This window comes from Lissotriton vulgaris, chromosome 1_1, assembly GCF_964263255.1.
Source record: "Lissotriton vulgaris chromosome 1_1, aLisVul1.2, whole genome shotgun sequence".
NCBI classification, from domain to species: domain Eukaryota; kingdom Metazoa; phylum Chordata; class Amphibia; order Caudata; family Salamandridae; genus Lissotriton; species Lissotriton vulgaris.
In genome coordinates, this window is record NC_141685.1 from 214,540,070 (window position 1) to 214,562,237 (window position 22,168).

At 49.7% G+C, this 22,168-nt stretch overlaps 1 protein-coding gene across 1 annotated transcript in view; it reads right to left on the reverse strand.

The window, feature by feature from the left end:
* LOC147740915 (NXPE family member 3-like) overlaps nt 1–22,168 on the reverse strand; it is an 89,607-nt gene that overhangs the window by 42,673 nt on the left and 24,766 nt on the right. Inside the window, exon 2 of the mRNA XM_086959908.1 lies at nt 1,555–2,270. Within this exon, the coding sequence (XP_086816034.1) occupies nt 1,555–2,270 (716 nt within the window). The remainder of the gene's footprint in view (nt 1–1,554; nt 2,271–22,168) is intronic.

Genomic DNA, 22,168 nt, shown 5'->3' on the forward strand with positions numbered 1-22,168 from the left:
GATAGCAGAGCTTCACTAGGGTTTGGTTCCCTTATACAATATTTTTATTCCTGTCACCTACATGATTACTGTGTGCACACCAAGCTGAAACTATAAACAAACTAAGCAGAAACTCACTATGTGGAACAGGCAAAGAGGTGAACAGTCTCCAAAGCCACGCAGGGGACCTTTGCTAATCCAACACATGTGGACACTGCGCCAGGAACTATCAAAGCAACAGTGACCTCTTTGATGCCCGTCACAATAAATACAGGCCAAACCCTAAAAAACTGCCCCATGTGCCATTCGCTGCTGTTGATCACAAAGGTCCAGGGGTCATTGGCATTGTCTGATTCAGACAATCAGCATTTTAAAATATTGACCTCTGAAGATTTCCAGTGGCCACCACCATCCCAGCAGGAACCATCCAGACATGATGTCTTTCCTGGCTCCAGAAAATTGTGTCAAGGAGAGACAGAGGTGGCAGCCTCTAAAGTGCATAAGAGCTGAGGCGTGCCACCTATGAGACTGCGTACCCGTGAGGGAACAGGTAGGCAACAAGACAATTCAGTACAAGTGTGCTTCTGTTGGTCATCTTTGCTGAATTCTACTATCCAGAAGCATTGCACTTTTCCAAGGAACTGTGCCCAAAATTCAAGTTCCTACATGTTAAGGAACTTTGATAACATTGCTATCAGTGGACTTTTTCACCTGACATTGTAAGACTATAGACCGCAACTACCGACTACTTGGGGTGATACTGTTATCAGCATGCAAAGTATTTTGTCTGGTCTCAGGATTTTCTGGGTGCAAGGATCACTAGCTCGAACACCAATTTTGTTCATGGTCAATAACTGCAGACAAACACAAAATGCAGTATGCATAATTTATCTTTTCCTTGGACCATATCTCAGCCTAGGAAGCTGCCAGGACCTTATATGTTTGTTGTGTTTGTTTTTAAGTTCTATTTTGTACATACACTCAAAATATATGCATAAGTAGTAGCTTTGACTGGAGATTGTATTATTATATTGAATTTATATAGTACTTCACATTCCCGAGGAGCCACAAGGCACTCAGCGTATCCCTGTGCTCCCTTGTAGGAGTCCAGAGTAGTGTGGTTGTAGTATGTGCCCTATGGACGCCATGCAGATATCTAACCATTTTTTAGAGACCTCTGTTTCATAACTTAATTATGTGCCTTGGAGCAGACATTTTTTAATTAATATTTTTAGAAACTCAAGGTGCTTGCTCTTTATTCTTATTCAAGCAGTTACAACCTTACTTGTGTGTAAGTACTATACTACCTTGCGCCTCAATTCGAAACCTACTGCGACCTCCCTGAGTAAGCCTTGGCTGCTCCATCAAGTTGCGTCATTGATTTCACCGCAGTCTTCCTTGCTGTGTCAAGCTGATAAACCCATGAAAAATTGTAAGAGCAATCATTATCTCTTGGAAATCCTAAGACTATTTGTTATAGACATTCAGGATGTTATGTCATGTTTTTTTGAAGAAGCCTGCCACTTGCTAACACAAAATCGACTTCCCATAGGAGAGTGAATGAAGGAACCATACTTATGAAAGAAGGCGTCTTCCTGGAGAGTTGTGATGTTCCGGATTCCTCCTCCACGGACATGAGCAAAGGCACTGCATGGTAGCTGCTTTGGCCTCACGCAGAACCACTTCTCTCCAATCCTGGGGTCTCGGTACTCACACACAGGCTTGTCCAAGATTTCCATGTTGCATTCAGTGGTCTCCATGATTCCGTTCTTTTGGAAATATCCGACAAAGTAGATTTTATCTGGACGGGAATCCCTTAGACGCTTGAGAATATGAACGGCCTCGCTGGAGTGTATGAGCCGGATGGATATTTCCACTTTCCCTGGCCACAGAAGCTGGAAGGATACAGTGTATGTTCCATTCTGGTGGTCCCTAACAGACCCCGTCACCCCGGCCTTCAGCAGCGGAGAGTGGAGCTTTGCCTGGAAGAAGTCTCCACCATATGTCTTTGGTTTCCGCTGGTGGTCTCTGGCTGTGATGGACACCTCCAGGGTCTCACCTACATAATATCTGTGCTTGGGGTGCAAAAGTTGGAAGTGAGAGTTCTGTGGACTGGTGGACGAGTTGAATGTCAGAGTCCCCAGGGGTTCCGGCCACTCGATGAGTGCCTTTACCAGCTTATCTTCTTCAGTTTCAGGCGATGGTTGTGAATGCTCGTCTGTGGTGGTAACCAGACTGGTAGCAGTTGGTTTTGTATTATTATTCAATGTCCATTTCCAAATGGAGCTTACCTGTGAAGAGAGACACAGAGCATAAATAACTGGATAGTTAAACAGAATTGAGTAATTCGTTATTGGATGCTCATTTTACATCATGTCTCTTTTAGTTCTGGTTTTTGGAGCTTGGCAGTCTATCTGGAAGTTAATGGTAGTGTCCACTAGCAGTACTCACTAGGCGTGTCTGACCTAGGGAAGGATTGGTGACCTGAGCTGGGGATAGTAGAGGAAGTAAGGGTTATGATACCTGTCTCCAGGGGAGTTTGAAAAGTGTTGTCATAATGCTCATCATCAATGTGGTGCAAGGGTATTGCCTTTGGGCCAAACTGGGACTCTTTATTAAGAGAGATCAGCAAATTGACAATACACAATACAACAAAACATTGTAGCAATAAACATTTTAAACCATGAACAACACACATTCACTCTTTTATTCAGAATGCTGTGGAAAGAAAGTTAAGGTAGAGCAAGGAAATAGCTATACACTATCCCTCAGTGGTCCAATATCTACAGTCCTCTTCTCAAACATAAACACCTAGATATTTGGCAAGCATGTAGGACCTTTGAAGAAGGTGATGTGTACTGGGAGGGGGAGGCAGATTTGCTGGTTTGAGACCATGCAAAGGTATATGAGGTACATGAAAGTGCATGTGCGGTCCTGGACCTGCCCCTTGATGTGAGTAAAGTCCTGAACCTGTCCTGCAATATGTAAAGGTGCACCAAGCATGATCTCTTTATTTTTTGAAAGTCAGCAACCTCACCTGTCTTGGCTTTAGCATGTAAAGTGGTAGTGGCAGCGTACATGTTTTGTAAATCAATAGTTGTGACCAAAATATATTTATTGATGTCACTGAAGTGGAGGCCTGCCAGGCCCAGTCTTTTAAAAACTGTGTGTTTTTGCACTAACCCCAATACTATCACTAACTTCCTAGGTGTATGTTATACAATTGTCTGTATGTGGCCTGTGTGGAACATGCATTGTGCGCATGAGTGAACTAGAGGTATGGAAGCCTGCAGGTTCCAGTTTAGAAGCCCCTGGTCAGTTCCTGTGCACAAGATGGCAGTGAGCTTGTTTTTCCCAACCCATGTATATGCATTAAAGACATTCCTAAAGCAAGAGGAGGGAGACCTAGACACTGAAGTGGGGAAACAAGAAACAGGGCTCCTTTAGAAATCAGATTGGTCTTTTGGTAAAAGAAGCTGCTCATTAGTCTTCCTGAGCATTTGGTAGATAGTGGGGGTGAAGGGTGGAAAAGCTCATCCCTGATTGAAAATATGAAAAGGTTACTTACCTTTGGTAATGCCTTATCTGGTAGAGACAATATGTTATGTTATGTTATGTTAATAACTTTTATTCAGCGCACAGCTACCCCAGCGAAGGGGCGTCCTGGCGCCTGATCAGGTACAATAACATAACAGGTCAGAGCTGAAAAGGGAAAGAATCAATTAGCAGAAGCGAACAGGTGGGTTTTAATGGCGCGTCTGAAAAGAGTTAGGCTATTTAGGGCACGAATGTGTACAGGAAGGGAATTCCACAGATCAGCCGCCAGAACACGGAAAGATCGTCCTCCCATCCTACTCAGTCTAAACCTAGGCTTAGTAGCCAGATGGTGAGATTCAGACCTGAGGGACCGCGTGGGGACATACGGAGAGATAAGGCTTGCGAGGGCAGGAGGGGAGGAGAGCTTCAGGATTTTAAATGTCAGACAGAGAGCCTTAAATTTGACTCTCTGTCTGACCGGAAGCCAGTGAAGGGAGGTCAGAACAGCGGAGACAGAACATCGTCTCGGAAGGCCCACAATGGCCCGTGCCGCAGCATTCTGCACCCTCTGAAGCCTGGTAGCCTCAGCCTGATTAACTCCCAGTAGCAGAGCACTCCCGTAGTCCAGCCGAGAAAGGATAGAGGCCTGAACCACCAGTTGCCGCGTGGGAGGGTCGAAGAACTTGAGGATAGGTCTCATTCCTCGCAGAATACCAAAACAGGTAGCTGCTGTCTTCTTTGTATGACTGGTGAAAGAGAGGTTAGAGTCCAGCCAGACCCCCAGATTTTTAACTTCGGCCGCTGGAATGGGGGACACCCCTAATTCGGGAGGCCACCACTGGTCTCCCCAAAGTTCCGCCTCCTTCCCTAAAACCAGGACCTCGGTCTTCTTGGCATTGAGCTGTAGGCAGTTGCTACGCATCCAGTTGGCCACAGCTATAAGTCCTGCCCGGAATCTGGGCGCATTCACCTCAGGGTCCCCACTAAGTGTCACCGCCAGCTGCGTGTCGTCGGCGTACGATGTCATGGTAAGGCCACATTGCCTGACGACAGCAGCCAGTGGTTTCACATACAGGTTGAAAAGTGTGGGGCTTAAGGCAGAACCCTGAGGGACTCCCAGACCCAGAGAGTGGAAAGAGGACTGGCCAGGTGGAATGGCTACTTTGAAAAACCGGTCCGAGAGGAAAGAGTGGAACCACTGAAGAGCCTTCCCCACAATACCTACTTCCTCCAGGCGCCGCATCAAAATGTCGTGAGACACCGTGTCGAATGCGGTGCTCAGGTCTAACAATAGGAGCGCCGCAGTCTGTCCCGCGTCCAGCACTGACCGCAAATGCTCGGTCATAAAGAGCAACGCAGTTTCAGTGCTGTGTTGTGAGCGGAACCCATTTTGACTCTCGTCAAGAATATTATTACGAGAGAGATGGGCAGACAGGATGGAATTTACGTGTGCCTCAGTGACCTTGGCGGTCCAAGGCAGGAGGGAGATGGGCCGATAGTTCTCTGGGAGCAAGGGGTCTAGATTGGGTTTCTTCAGAATAGGGCTGACCACCGCTTGCTTCCATGAGGAAGGAACCACGCCCTCACTGAGGGAGAGATTGATCAGATCCAAAATGGGCTCACGACAGAGGGGCGGGAGAAGAGTAAGAAACTCCGGCTTCAGCGGGTCTAAGGGAGAACCAGATTTAGTTTTGAGGCTCAGAGTGTCAAATACCTCTTTAGACATGGCTGCAGCCAAGTTTCGGTAAGAAAGATGATATCCGGAAGGTCCGTATCTATCATGTCCCGGAGTGACTGATAGTGCTTTACCAAAGATCTAACATTCAAGCTCCATATATTAAGTACTCGCTCCGTACAATCTATATGAGAGCTGCGGGCAGTCACCTCAACAGGGCGCACCCCAATAGGGGGGCCCAGAGTGAAACAACCACACGTGCACTCATAAGGTCCCGAAAGAGGAGGGACAGAGGCATGGTTGCACACCCGTAGACTGTCTCTTATAGAACAGAGGTCAGCGCGATCATACCTGAATGTCGCTATGTTGCACATGATGGTATAAATGCAAGAGGCCAGAGTCCATAGCCCGCACCCGCTACCTCGACGCGGACGAGCGCAGACGGGCAGGACTCTGGCACGACTCCGGCTAAGCGACGGCGTCCCACTGCGCGTTCCCGCTGCGCGGGAGAGGGCGACTTTAAATAGGCGCCTCCCTGAACAACTCGAGCGTCGGGACGCTCCAAAATGGCGCCCGCGCTACAACACACTCACTCCAAGCTAAGATGGCGCCCAAGAATCCAGCCCCAGGGACCCGGACCCGCCGAATGGCGGTGCGTCTTCCTGAATTAAATGTGAGTATGGGGACAGCCCAGTCACAGAGGTACAATTAAGATCAGGGGAAAAGTTAAATCAAAAAGAACCAAAATACTCCAAAGGTAGGTTTAAAATATGTCAGCTCGCTAGCAGCGCGACCTGCGCTAGTGCAGCAATGATCAGGGCAAAAGAAACACGAGTCCGCCTTAAATAGGCGCCTCCCTGAACAACTCGAGCGTCGGGACGCTCCAAAATGGCGCCCGCGCTACAACACACTCACCCCAAGCTAAGATGGCGCCCAAGAATCCAGCCTCAGGGACCCGGACCCGCCGAATGGCGGTGCGTCTTCCTGAATTAAATGTGAGTATGGGGACAGCCCAGTCACAGAGGTACAATTAAGATCAGGGGAAAAGTTAAATCAAAAAGAACCAAAATACTCCAAAGGTAGGTTTAAAATATGTCAGCTCGCTAGCAGCGCGACCTGCGCTAGTGCAGCAATGATCAGGGCAAAAGAAACACGAGTCCGCCTTAAATAGGCGCCTCCCTGAACAACTCGAGCGTCAGGACGCTCCAAAATGGCGCCCGCGCTACAACACACTCACCCCAAGCTAAGATGGCGCCCAAGAATCCAGCCCCAGGGACCCGGACCCGCCGAATGGCGGTGCGTCTTCCTGAATTAAATGTGAGTATGGGGACAGCCCAGTCACAGAGGTACAATTAAGATCAGGGGAAAAGTTAAATCAAAAAGAACCAAAATACTCCAAAGGTAGGTTTAAAATATGTCAGCTCGCTAGCAGCGCGACCTGCGCTAGTGCAGCAATGATAAGGGCAAAAGAAACACGAGTCCGCCTTAAATAGGCGCCTCCCTGAACAACTCGAGCGTCGGGACGCTCCAAAATGGCGCCCGCGCTACAACACACTCACCCCAAGCTAAGATGGCGCCCAAGAATCCAGCCCCAGGGACCCGGACCCGCCGAATGGCAGTGCGTCTTCCTGAATTAAATGTGAGTATGGGGACAGCCCAGTCACAGAGGTACAATTAAGATCTAGCCACTGATTCCTTACCTTTGAATTTCCTCAAGTCTGAGACTGGATCTGGAAGATTTTTCATGAGCAGAACCTGTGCGCACCAGTAGGTGGCATTGATCGGCTGTGCATGCCGTTGTCCATGCCAGAAGTGATTTCTGTGTTTCCTATATAGGTGCCACCTTGGTAGGCGGACGTCAATTTCTTTTAACAACGTTCAATACCAGAAGTGCTGAGCCATTAAGTTACTGACAATAATGTGTCCAAACTAGGGCCCTGCAAGGAATCATCTCTAACCTTAGAAATCTGTCTACAGAGCGATGAGGATGGGTCGGTCTGTAAGGAATCTGCGACTTGATATTATCTATACCAGATAAGGTCTTACTGAAGGTAAGGAACTTGATCATCTCAAAAACTGTCTTCTAGCCGCAGATTCCTTACCTTTGAATAGATACCCAAGCAATACCGTCCCCGGTGGTGGTACTATGAACAAATTAAAACTAAAAAGTCCTGCAGGACCGAATGGACGTAATGCCCATCCCTGCGGACATGACTGTCCAGGCGGTAATATTTTCTAAATGTGTGCAGGGAAGCCCACGTTGCTGCCCAGAAGATGTCCAGGACTGAGACTCCATGTGCTAACGTAGGGGTTACAGCTTTAGCTCTGGTGGAATGAGCCCATAAGCCCTCAGAAGCCTGTTTCTTTGCCAGTGCCCAGAAGATTTTGATTCCATCGAGAGATGGTCCATTTCTGCACTGCCCGGCCTTTTTTCGCACCAACATACCCCATGAAGAGTTGGTTGTCCACCCAGAACTCTCGTGTGCGATCAAAGTAGAACAACAGGAGGAGATAGATAAGGATCTGACAGTCGAAGAAATAGTGGGGGCCATCCAAGAACCACAGTCTGGAAAGCTGTCTGGCCCAAATGGACTACCTGCTGAACTCTACAAGTGTGTAGCATACAACGTGGCACAGCCTATGCTAAATAGATGCCAAACAGCACTAAAAGACAGGAAACTGCTGGAAGACTTGGGAACGGCCACCATAGTAGTTATCCCAAAAAAAGGCAAACCCCCAGAGCTATGCAGCTCATACAGACCCATCTCCCTACTTAATTTTGAAGCCAAGTTCTAGGCAAAGGTTCTAGCAAACAGGATACATACGATCCTCTCTACACTAATCCATCCTGATCAGTCAGCATTCATGCTGCACAGAAGCACAAGGCTGAACCTCAGGCCCCTATATGGAGTTATACATGAAACGGGAGCCCGACCATCAGAGGCCACAGCAGTACTCTCATTAGATGCTTGGATGGCATTTGATAGTATCGAAAGACCATGCGTCTTCGATGTTCTAACCAGACTGGGCTTTGGACCACAGTTTTGCATGTGGGTTTGTCCCCTATACTGTGACCCACGGGAAAAATGGGTCAGTGTCCAGGCTACTCACACTACACAAGGGGACGCAATAGGGATGTCCACTCTCCCTAATGACTTTCGCCAAGGCACTGGAGCAGCTGGTCCTTGGGGAATCTTTGATTTATGGGATAGACATTTGGTTGGCTGGGAGGAGCGTATTTCTTTATACGTGGTCTATTTTTTACCTTATGCCCATAGACCCCACCAAACACTGCACAGACTCATGCATATATTCCAGCTCTTTGGCAGCCACTCCGGCTACCAGATAAACTGGTTTGAGATTATTGTTCCCTCTGGCTGGAGTGCTCCCACCACCTCAACCGACTGTACAGCCCTGCCCCAACAGGAATAATTCAAATATTTGGGTATTCACATTAGTAAATTGGAAGGCAACTTTTTTCAGCCACGAGGTCCAGGAGGCGTTGAAAACAACCAGGAGCTGGATTTGAGCTGTCCCACGTCTGATGTCCAGTGCTGCAGTGTTGGTATCCGGGTTGGACCCAACAAACCTTGGCAAAAGCAACCCACGCAAGATGATAAGATTGGTTTTGCTGCAGACCAGAAAGGTCTGAGGGGCTCACCCTTTGGAGGGGAGTCAGGGCACATCTGGAGCAACCATGAAAGCCCAAGAAAAAAAGTAGATTCCTTCGTGGGGTCCCACCAGTTGTGGAGTGTAGACCTCTAAGCTTCAGTGCAAAAGGTGCTCAGGGCTTGGACTACAAGTAGCCTGTTGGACAGGCCTCGTGAAAGGCCCGCTCCCTCCCCGCATGAGAAGGCCCGAACGCCGGCTCTCCCGGTGTCCCCCGAAGAACCACCCCTGCAACCCACCGAAGCAACCCGCAACCCGTCCCCAATGGGACGCCTGCTCCCGAACATCCCAGCATCGGCTGTCCCGGGCCCCGTCAGCACCATTGCCCTGGCCCAGCCGCCATCTTGGACACTGCACCACGAGGCCGCGTGGCCTCAGCTCGACCCCAACCCTGGGCCTGGCCAGGCCCCGACATTGAGGCACCACCATCCACCCAGGAGGTGAAGAGACCACTTGGCAGGTCAATGGGAGAGAGGAGTGTCGATGGCTCTCCCCCGCCAGGTGCCGATCGCCCCCAGCCTCCCTGGGCGCTGGCTCCACCCCCCTGCTGGGTGTCTGGACTCCCTCATCCCGGACCTCCCGACCTCCAAGCGCGAGGGTCCGGACATCAAAGGGGGCCAGACCTATAACTGGGGCAGCTCCAGAGCAGGAAGGCAGTTGTATCCTGGAGTCGAGAGACACCTTGAAGAACTCATCCTTGACGGACTGCTGGCGCTGCCGCAGCCCTGCCTTGTGAACTACCTCCGAAGCCTGCTGGCGCTGCCGTGGCCCTCTGCAACCTACACCTTCGTCGGGACCTGCTGGCGCTGCCGCGGCCCATCCTTGTGAACCATCGCTCTTGCCTGCTGACACTGCCGCGGCCCTCTACAACCTACACCTTCGTCGGGACCTGCTGGCGCTGCCGCGGGCCATCCTTGTGAACCATCGCTCCTGCCTGCTGGCGCTGCCGGGACCCTCCTCACCGAGACTTGTCATCCTAGCCTGCTGGCGCTGCCGCGGCCCGACCTTTCAGACCTCCGAACTCGAGGATTGTGAGCTCCCCTCCTGCCACACCTGTACCGGACCGGTACCAAGACTGTCCCGCTACCCTTTCCCCTACAGAGACTAGAATTGAGAGGACCCTCGTGTCCCGACCTCACTGTATCGCTGATAACCTTGCTTCAAGCATCGTATATAAAGAGTGTTGACCTCACCCTTGTGTGGTGTCCATCTGTGGGGGGGAAGTTACTCGTCTGTACGATCGCTGGAGACGGCCCTCACTGGAGGCCTCTCCCCCTGTCCTCGGCCGACCCTCCGGGTCCCCGTCTAACATTGGTGGCCAGCGGCGCGATCCGAACCAACGCGTAATTGTACAGAGAGTAACTCACCCCACGACACAACCACAATGACCACAAAAGAGAGCGGAACCACAGAGAAAATCCAGATGGAGAAATTAGAAGAGTATAACCACAGAGAACTAAAGCAGTTCTGCATAGAACTAGTCATTGCTACCACAGGACTGAGCACGAAAGAAGACTTCAAAAAGGCCCTGGAATCTTGGGCAGAGACGGGTACGGCCGTACCCCAAAACCAAAGCCTTGAGGCACCGAAACTAACCCCACTCCGACGGAAGAAAGAAGATCGAGTCTCTCCCCGGAGGAGATCCGGGAACGAGAAAAAAGCAGGCTCCATGAACTGGAGCTGGCTTGACTTCGGTTGGATGGAGAACTGAAGTTGGCGGAACAAAAAATAACATTGGAACACTTGTGGCTCCGAGAGGAGCGGGAAGAAAAACAAAGACAAAGAGAGTTAGAAGAGAAAAGGCTAGCCTACGAACATGAGCGCAACCTAAAAGAAATAGAGCTTCGGAAACAGAATAAAGATCTCGGGGTACCAGAGCGCACGAACACTCCTGCCACTACAGACCCTAAAGTCCACATCCCCAAGGAGGTCGTCAGAGAATATTACCGGAACGACGATATCCAGCAATGGTTCAAAGCCTACGAGGTAGCCATGACCTCCCACCGGATTCCCCGAAGCGACTGGGGAGCCGGGTTATGGGGGAGGTTCGTCAACGAGGGGCGAGACGCCCTGCTGCAACTCCAGGACCTTCCCGAACTGGCCCAGTGGCGTCAAGAGGGTGGTCCCACCCAGGAACAATTCCGACAAGAGCAGCGGACCTGTCCCTCCCTCGAGGGACTCCGGCAGCAAGCCCTCGCCCAGAGCGAGGGAGACACCGCAGGGGCCCACTGGATTTATTGGGACAATGACCTGCTCTACAGTGAGCAAAGAATTGCTGAGCTAGGGGCCAGTCGGGTGCTGGTGGTGCCCCTCCGCTTCAGGGACTTCCTTTTGAACTTGGCACACGATGTCCCCCTTGCCGGGCACCTGGGGCAAGACAAAAAATACAACCGCCTGGTAACTCACTTCTACTGGACCAAGATGCGTAATGATGTCTCCAACCACTGCCGGGCCTGCCCCACCTGCCAGGCCAGTGGGAAGAGCGGCCGAAAGATTAAAGCACCCTTGCAACCGTTTCCCGTCGTCACCACCCCGTTCGAACGGGTCGGAATAGACATTGTGGGGCCCCTAGACCCCCGAACGGCCCAGGGGCACCGGTTCATCCTAGTCCTGGTGGACCACGCCACCCGCTATCCCGAGGCCATTCCTCTTCGGACCATGACAGCACCCGTGGTAGGCCGGGCCCTGATGGGGATCTTCTCTCGAGTGGGCTTCCCCCGGGAAGTCGTAAGCGACAGGGGCACGAACTTTATCTCCAAGTACATGAAGTCTCTCTGGCAACAGTGCGGGGTCACCTACCGGTTCACGACCCCTTATCACCCGCAAGGAAATGGACTGGTCGAGCGGTTTAACCGCACTCTCAAGGGAATGATCATGGGCCTGGAAGAACCCCTACGTCGCCAATGGGATGTGCTGCTCCCGTGCCTCCTCTTCGCCTATCGAGAAGTTCCCCAGAAATCCCTTGGCTTCAGTCCCTTTGAGCTCCTGTACGGACATCCCGTCCGGGGCCCCCTCAGCCTGGTCAAGGAAGGATGGGAGATGGCCCCCCAGAAGACCCCTCCAGACGTCTATAAGTGCCTCCTGACCCTCCGCAACCAAACCCGGCGATTCAGTGAACTCGCCAAAGCCAACCTTGAGGCCAGTCAGGAAGACATGAAGAAATGGTACGATCAGCATGCCTCCTCCATCGAGTTCGAACCAGGCCAGCAAGTCTGGGTGATGTCTCCAGTCGAACCCTGTGCCCTGCAGGACAAATGGACAGGACCCTTCAAGGTGATCGAGCGCAAGGGCCCTGTCACCTACCTAATAGACATGGAGTCCTCCCGGAACCCCCTGCGCATCCTCCACGCCAACAGACTCAAACCCCACTTCGTATGTTCGGAGCTCAGCCTACTGATGGCCACAGATAGTGGGACAGAAGAAGACTCCGAGCCCCTCCCTGACCTACTGAGGACCCGTGAAAAAGATGGCTCAGTAGAAGGGGTCAGACTCTCCGATGCCTTGTCCCCAGAACAACGCCAAGACCGTCGGGCTCTCCTGCTACAATTTGCGAACCTGTTCTCCCTCACCCCCGGGGTCACCCCCTGGTGCCTTCACGATGTGGACACTGGGGATAGTCCACCTATTCGACACAGGGCGTACAGAGTGCCAGATCGGGTGCGCACCTGCATCCAGAACGAAGTCACTAAGATGCTGGCCCTAGGAGTGATCGAACCATCCGACAGCCCCTGGGCCAGCCCAGTCTTACTGGTCCCCAAGGCTGCCGCCCCGGGCGTTGCCCCCGAGCTCCGGTTCTGCGAAGACTATCGGGGCCTGAACGCTGTTACCAGAACCAACGCTCACCCCATCCCCCGGGCAGATGAGCTGGTTGACCGCATGGGGGCTGCCCGCTACCTCAGCATCTTCGATCTGACAGCGGGCTACTGGCAAATCGGCCTCACCCCCAGGGCCCAAGAACGATCCGCCTTCTCTACCCCGGATGGCCACTACCACTTCAAAGTGATGCCATTCGGCATGAAAAACGCTCCAGCTACCTTCCAACGACTCGTGAACAAGGTACTGGCGGGTCTCGAAGAATTCAGCGCCGCCTACCCGGACGATATCGCTGTGTACAGTCGTCACTGGGCAGACCACCTTCACCACCTCCGAGAAGTCCTGCACGCCCTCCAGCAGGCTGGCCTCACCATCAAAGCCAGCAAATGTCAGATTGGCCAGGGGTCTGTGACCTACCTCGGACACCAAGTGGGGAGCGGTCTGGTGGCCCCCCTTCAGCTCAAGATCGCTGCCATCCAGTCCTGGCAACCACCTGTCATCCAAACCGAGGTCCGGGCCTTCCTAGGGCTCACCGGATACTATCGGCGGTTTGTAAAGGACTATGGCAGCATTGTGGGGCCCCTCACAGAACTAACATCCAAGAAACACCCCAAAATGGTCAACTGGACTCCGGACTGTCAAACGGCCTTCGAGAAGTTGAAGGCCGCCATGTGCACCGCCCCCGTGCTCCAGGCCCCCGACTACAGCCGGGAGTTCATAGTCCAGACGGATGCCTCAGATCATGGCGTTGGGGCAGTCCTCTCTCAACTCAACGCCGAGGGAGTCGATCAGCCAGTGGCCTTCATCAGCCGACGCCTACTGGCTCGAGAACAGCGCTGGAGCACCATCGAGCGGGAGGTCTTCGCAGTGGTATGGGCTCTCAAGAAACTCCGGCCCTACCTCTTCGGTACCCATTTCAGGGTACAGACAGACCACCGACTCCTGCAATGGCTGATGCAGATGCGGGGGGAGAACCCAAAACTGTTACGATGGTCCATCTCCTTGCAGGGGATGGACTTCACTGTGGAGCATCGTCCTGGCCAGGACCACGCCAACGCGGACGGCCTGTCACGCTTTTTCCGCCTCGGTGAGGAGAGTACCCAAGAGGATGGGTGACTCTCTCTGCCTTCAGCTGGGGGGGGCGCATGTTGGACAGGCCTCGTGAAAGGCCCGCTCCCTCCCCGCATGAGAAGGCCCGAACGCCGGCTCTCCCGGTGTCCCCCGAAGAACCACCCCTGCAACCCACCGAAGCAACCCGCAACCCGTCCCCAACGGGACGCCTGCTCCCGAACATCCCAGCATCGGCTGTCCCGGGCCCCGTCAGCACCATTGCCCCGGCCCAGCAGCCATCTTGGACACTGCACCACGAGGCCGCGTGGCCTCAGCTCGACCCCAACCCTGGGCCTGGCCAGGCCCCGACATTGAGGCACCACCATCCACCCAGGAGGTGAAGAGACCACTTGGCAGGTCAATGGGAGAGAGGAGTGTCGATGGCTCTCCCCCGCCAGGTGCCGATCGCCCCCGGCCTCCCCGGGCGCTGGCTCCACCCCCCTGCTGGGTGTCTGGACTCCCTCATCCCGGACCTCCCAACCTCCAAGCGCGAGGGTCCGGACATCAAAGAGGGCCAGACCTATACTGGGGCAGCTCCAGAGCAGGAAGGCAGTTGTATCCTGGAGTCGAGAGACACCTTGAAGAACTCATCCTTGACGGACTGCTGGCGCTGCCGCAGCCCTGCCTTGTGAACTACCTCCGAAGCCTGCTGGCGCTGCCGCGGCCCTCTGCAACCTACACCTTCGTCGGGACCTGCTGGCGCTGCCGCGGCCCATCCTTGTGAACCATCGCTCTTGCCTGCTGGCGCTGCCGCGGCCCTCTGCAACCTACACCTTCGTCGGGACCTGCTGGCGCTGCCGCAGCCCATCCTTGTGAACCATCGCTCTTGCCTGCTGGCGCTGCCGCGGCCCTCTGCAACCTACACCTTCGTCGGGACCTGCTGGCGCTGCCGCGTCCCATCCATATGAACCATCGCTCCTGCCTGCTGGCGCTGCCGCGGCCCTCCTCACCGAGACTTGTCATCCTAGCCTGCTGGCGCTGCCGCGGCCCGACCTTCCAGACCTCCGAGCTCGAGGATTGTGACCTCCCCTCCTGCCACACCTGTACCGGACCGTTACCAAGACTGTCCCGCTACCCTTTCCCCTACAGAGACTAGAATTGAGAGGACCCTCGTGTCCCGACCTCACTGTATCGCTGATAACCTTGCTTCAAGCATCGTATATAAAGAGTGTTGACCTCATCCTTGTGTGGTGTCCATCTGTGGGGGGGAAGTTACTCGTCTGTACGATCGCTGGAGACGGCCCTCACTGGAGGCCTCTCCCCCTGTCCTCGGCCAACCCTCCGGGTCCCCGTCTAACATAGCCCAATGCACAACTTCGGGAAAGCTTGGCAAGTTGATGTACTATCAAATGTTCAGGATGTCCAGGAGTTCCGGTCCCACGTCTCTCGTAATAGCTACAGGTCTCAGCTTTGCTGGGGACTCATGTCAGCCTCGGAGATGTCTGGAAGTCCATGTCCTGTGTCGCAGAGTCTTCGGGATCTGGTGGGAGCCTCAAAAATGCAGACTGCCAAGATGCTTCTTTTGTACCTGTTTGAACAGAGGAGTCACTCCTTGACCGCAATGGAGATTTCTTCCATCTTCCAGTCGATATGGAATGTCGAAGGTCCAAGATTTCTGTTTCAGAGTTTCGTCCTGAGTAATCTAAAGTCCTAGGGACTGGGTTCCCATACTTATACTAAGTTTAGGGGTTAGACTAACTCTAAGGTCCCACCTATGGGAGGACCTGGGGAGGGGGTGGTTACACCCCTTCCCCTTTGTCCAGTTTCACGCCAAAGCTAGGGCTGACTCCCCTAACAACCGGTTTGAACTGGGAAATGCACGGGACAACTTGTGTGCCCCAGGCAATGTCTGGAAAGCATTCACTGAATGCAACCCACCCTGCCCCAATGCAATATAGCCTGTCTGGGGAGGTACTGGCACCTCCCTGGACAGGAAACCTATTGTCCAAGCCTCCCCTGCCAGAGTTTTGTCCAGCTTACAAAAGACAATGGTCCCTATATGTGGACAGGATAGCAAAAAATAATAATTATACACCTAATAAGTAGTATGTTTCTTTGTCCAGCCGGACAAGAATTTTATTTTAAATGATCAAGTTCATAGAGGGAGTTTTAAGACCAAGATAACAAGTGGGCACAGCCGTGACCCACAACATTTAAGACAAAACAACAAAGAAATGGCCAAAAAGGCAAAGCGAAAATCTGTCTGTATACTATTGTTCAGTGCTACAGACTTAATCTCTTAAACATAACCATACCATTGCATCAAACAATATAACATTCATCATATTGCATATGGGTTTTTTTGTCGACGACGTTTCGATGCCTTTTTAAATTATGACATCATCATCAGGACAAGAATTATCAGCATTATTGTTTTGTTCAACAATTATTAACACAATGCCGTTTCGATGCCTTTTTAAATTATGACATCATCATCAGGATAAGAATTATCAGCATTATTGTTTTGTTCAACAATTATTGACACAATGCCTATTATCGCATTAATGTCGGTTTACTCGCTGGTTGTCTCATTCTGGGTTATTGAGGAGAAACCGCGGGGCTATTGGCATTCTTTCAAAACAATTCCGGGGTTTCCATCAAGGTTGTATGGAAACGCCAGGAGTGGAGCGCAATGGCTCAATTTGTATTGGCAGGAGCACTGTGGCTAATACGGCAGTCCGATGGTCCCTATGATATACCTTTTGGGTTCCCTTGTTCTTGTGAAAATATAGAGTTTTGTCCAGCAGCAGGAGGTCAGACTCATGTCTGTGGCCGCAGCATCCATTTTGTGATGCTGGGGATCTGTTTAACTTCTACCGGGTTTACCAGTGTGTACATGTCTTCTCTCTCTGGAAGGCTGGAATGCTACCCCCACTGCCAGAACTGGTGGGGGGGGGGAGTAGTATTCCAAAGCGTTTGACACCAAACACAACATGTTTTGATGCAGCCATTCAAATGTTAGCATTTACAGGCTGGTTATAATGCACTTAAGAGTATATGGTATGTCTGTATCATAGAACAGCTATAAGGAAGGGATTCCGAAAACTGCAGAGGGGCTCAGCTCATGCTTGGGCGCCCTCTCACACAAAACCAAGCACTCTACCTTCAGAATTGTCAAGGCCTGCCATAGGAGTGACTTATAGGTTTATATGCGTCTACATATATAGGTAGATATAGGTATACTATATCTAAGTAAGGAGTACAAATACCACCTTACCCAGGCTGCAGTAGCAGACCTGTGGTGCCATTTTGGAAGGCTTCCGAGGGGTGGCATAATACATGCTTCAGCCCCTGGTAGGCCTCTGGGGTACCTACGCACTTGGTGCCTAAGTTACCATATACTAGGGACTCATAAGGGTGACCCAGTAACCAATCTGGAGTATACCTGATGTACAGGTAATCAATTTCAAGAGGAAGCACCTAGGCTGGGGTCATGGTTAGCAGGGCCCTAGCCAGACTAAAGTCGATAAATCAGTGAAACACAGCAAAAGTGGGGGTAACCATAGTAAGCAGATCCTACTTTCCTACACCCCTTATTGGGTAGACCTGCATGCCTTGTGGAGTGGTGGTCACCTGGCCTCACTATACAGTAGGAAAATGGTGAAAGCTCTTCCAACGCACACACAATCAGTGGTGAGAGCCTGGCGTGAGGCCTCAAAAATACTTTGATGGGAGGCAAAGCTAACTGAACAGACCCGACCCTGGGAAAGTGACAAGTTAAAAGAAGTGAGACACCTGCCCGGCTTGCATAAATGGAACCTCATTGGCATAGATCGCCTTGGAGACATTTGGTGAAAGGGTGAATACCAAGTGGTTGACTCGGAGCGCTTCTGCTATTTACAGCTAAGACATGCCCTACAATGTCACAGACTGGAGGGGGAAATATTGCCCGAATACTCTCCACTGGAAGACAGATTATTGCTTCACCCAATGATAGAAAAAGACGTCTCTCTTACTTACAGTAAAATCATAACTCCCCCGATCCTCTGGTCCCCTTGAGGGAGGCATAGGAAACCAACTTGAGGATCCTGGAGGATGAGTATTGGAGGGAGGCATTCGGAGCCCCAGAGAGATTGCCATACGAGCAATGTTTAGATTGGTGCAGCTCAGGATCCTACATAGGCCATTCACCCCAAGAACGCTCCAGTACAAAATGGGTCGATATGACACAGACCACTGCCACAGAATACAACGCTATTGGGCAGGAGTTTATGGCTAGGGTGGTGAAACAACCGGTTCCAGTAGACGCAAAATGGCATTTCCTGGGACATATTAAAATGTTGCTGATGCTTGCCTCAATAGTGGCTAAAAGGAACATTGGACCGTGGGGAAACATGGGTCTCCCTAAGATCAGGGATTGGTAAAATTACCTAGATTGGTGCCAACAGGCTTAGAAAGCGGTCTATCAAAGTAAAGGGTGCCCAGAAAAATGTGTCGTCGTGGAGGAAATATAGAAATTAAAAATAATAAAGCTGGCGGGATACAAGCACAAGAGTGACAAGGAAATGAGATGCTGTTTTACTCTGTTATGTGTGATGTGTGGCTTCCTTCTGTTCACTGCCACTCTAAATCACCCTTTCTCTGTATCATTAAAAAGGTGTACCAACAACTGTTAAAAAAAAGGAAATAAAAAAAAGGTAAAACACCAATACTCTTCTTGGGTCCAGGCGGTGGAGGTGTAGTGTAGTTCCTATTTTCCCAATAGGCTCTGAGCATTGGAATAATATAAACAGCAGTGTAGACGTAGGACTGAGGTAATCTAGGTCTCTACTGACTATGTTAAACTTAATTTAGGTTTGCGCCAGCTAGCTCAGAGGGCACTGGAAACTTTCTTGAATGAATAGGGAGGGACAACCTCCCTTGGCTCAGACAAGAAGGGATTCAGTTTCCGACAACCGCATAAACATGACAACTTTGCTCCCTCAGAATAAGAGTATATCTCTAGAGTCGTGTGAAAACAATAGACAGATGTTTCACTCAGTCAGCAGTGCATACTTAGTTTCACCAGAGTGCAGAGAAATAGAGAGACTGGCGTTTTCAATAAAAAGGTGTTATTTATTGAGTAGTCTTCTTTCTCATACAAGAGAAGTGAATTGCCACAATTGCAATACTTAAAGTAAAGTAAAGTGCGTACAGTAAAAGTAGCATTATGAAATAATACTGTAAAAGCATTGATACGGTTTCTTAGCCATATGATACTTTAAGATGGATAAAATATATACATACATAAATACATTGACTAAAAGGCTCAACTGGTGCTTCTAACTACGCCTACCCCGGTGTACCTGACCTAAGCCTAATACGTGGGAAGGGACAAGTAAGTAGAGATGTTAAGTTAAGTTGGTTAAGATAATTTTGCCAAGAATCTGCATCAAGAATTCTCCTAAGGGTTTAGTCAGCTCCGTACCTTGGTAATAGAATGTGGGAGGTCTGGTATCTCTTTCCTCAGGATTCGATATTCCAGCAACCCGCAAGGATAGGCTGGAAACACCGGAGCTGGATTCTCTAGGCTAGAGAAAAAGACAGCGTCTCTCTCAGTGCGTCAAACAGGAGGGGCGGCTTCCACGGGCACTCGCATCAGCTGGGCTCTCGGGCAAGTAGATGGCCGCTCTACTCCAAACCACTGTGTCTTTGATTAAGGCAACTGTTGGTATTTTATACCTGAAAGGTGCCGGGTTTGACGTTAGGTTGGACATAAGACGTCACCAAGAACTATCAATTCTTGCAGGACTTCAGGAGTTCTTGTTCAAATTAAAACAAAAGCAGGGGGCGTTTTCCCGGGCTGGTCGAGGATTGGTTTGTTTAAATAACGCATTGTGCTTTCTAGGAGTCGATGGGAGTAGCCGTGCTGTGCTTTGGATTGCATGGGCTTGTACAGAATATGAATCTGATTCTTATGCCTTTGTCAGGACATTATTGATTATAACCTCACAAGGGCATAAATCGGGAGTATCGAATTAGGGTCCTAGATAAGAACACAACACCCACTCCACGAATTGATGTCCATCATTACTAAAACTAAGCAATATTAAACTTCAAAGGTGCATGTGTTTTTTTCCGACCCACCCCAAAATACATATTTCGCATTTGAAATTGTATACGGTAAATACACGGAAATGCGTATTTGTACTGTACGATTTTCAAGCAGTGTTATCATTCACAGAAATGCATATATATATATCAGCTGAACGAATTGCAAAATTACACATGAAATGGCTCTAAATACAGAAAAGAAGGTCGAGACCATTTCATCACATATTTATACAAATTTCTATATATGTGCTAGAGGCTGAGGTTAAATATTGTCTCTAGTATCCTAAAAATAGAAGCACTGTTCTCTAAGAATAGTTCTACTTTAAGCAGAGTACCATGTGCCAAAAAAAAGGTAAATATTTTGAAAAAATGGGCAAAAATAATTTTGCTTTCAGGGGAAAAGTTCCAAATATTTTCTGTAGCTTTGTTTATCAAAACTGAAGGCCGAATTCAGAGTTCAGGGAACGCTGTGTGCTCATTGTTTTTATTAAGATTTATTCTCGTTGGTTGGAGAGAACATTATTTCAGACATACCCGCAAAAAATTGGTCTACCATATCAGGTGAAAGTTCGACCAAGTATGAAAATGCTGCAACAGTGCAATTTTCGGCGTGAGTGCTACCATCGATGGTTGGATCAGCAATGCTCACAGAAGGCTGTACCTGTTCGGTGCTGCTTTCCTCTCGTACTTCTCCGCCACCTATTCGTAGTGGGGAAGTCTCAACGAATGCCGTCATCAGAATCGGTAGCCACTGGGGACATCACGATGCATGAGTCATTACAGGACCTAGCAAAGTATTGATATCCATTGGTAACTGCTGATTGTAGTGTAAGACAGATGTCCAACACGCATTCTTCTCCACATAGCAGACATCGAAGCACAGGTATGATGCAATCTCGCCAGATCGGTCTGAATGAAAGAAACCAAGTTGTAATTAGATCTCTTAGCCGGGCCAATCCGAGGACCTTAGTGATACGGTCTCGGTATCGTATTGCTAGGATCGTTTCTTCCATCGTTGCTAGAGTCTTGCCTGTGGATTGGCTTGCCATATCGGTGCAAAAGAAGAAAAAATAAAATTCCTGCCACGAGTCCCAAGATTAAGGGTAGGCCGCCAAAGACAGAATAGACAAAATTGGGGAAGATGCCCAGAACTGTTTCAAATGGTGTTAACAGTCCCGAAAAAATTGTCTTAAATACATGTGCGATGCCACTGGTATCAGACATGTTTAAGATTTGGCTTAACACTTCTACGAAATGTACGGGGCAATTTGTTGATAAAAGGGTATGTATCTCTGCTGTTGTCCTTGCAACTTGCAGTTCATATGTTTCTTTTGATGACGTTGGAGGCACAGTTGTTTGTAAAAGAATAGACTTCATTCTGCTTAAAGTATCAATTCGAATAGAAGAGAAATTCAACCAAGGCCATAACGCAGCCCCCATATCTGGATTGCTGTGTGGATACAATACTTGCATACAGCAAATGGCCCTGGAAGTTACATTTGTCAGATAGGCTTTTCCTGGCAGCATGCCACAACAGCTGTGGTCATTTATTAAAATGTAACTACCGTTTGAAAGTGGTCTAACAAATGGCTCTATCTGTTTTGCAGGCTTGCCATGCAGGTGACATGAAAGATTTTTTGAAGACCCGTCGCAGGCTCCATGCAAATCAATTCCTTGACACAGAAGTGTACCGCTTAGTGATTTTTTACAATTTTTACCACTAAGAAATACCTCCTTGTTTCCTTCACTGTAACATCTGTGTGTATAAAGTAAATCCCAGGTTGATTTGATGTATTTTGTTCTGGGATCATGCAGGCCCTAAACAGTGCTTCTAGGCCTTGTACTTGCCAATCTTTGGAACCCCAGATTGTTTTTGTTTCAATGATGTTTTTCCAAATTTTGAAACCTAATGTAGACATTTTGTCATAAAATGTTTCTGAATAAATCAATTTAGTATTTGTCAACATTGTTTTCATTCCTATTCTATTTGACATTTTACAACAAAACGTTCTTGGGTCACTGTTATTAAGTTCTGAGAAGTATTGGAATTTATCAGAAAACTTTTTTGAACTGCCTTTTGGTGGAGTAGGACAGTGTTCCTACTGGTAAAAAGATAAAACATTTCTAGGCTAAGCACTTTTATGCAAATAGGGATCACCATAATGGTTGTAGCAGTAAAGCTCTTCATAATTGGATGAACCCTGCAAGTAATCTTGTTCTCTAAACATTACTAAATCTGACATCATATTATTAAAGTTTTCAAAGTCCCAGTAATCAGAAAAGGTACTAGGTGTTACAAAATCACTTTATGAAATCTTGAGCTGGTGGGGATACTTTAAAAGCTCGACCAGG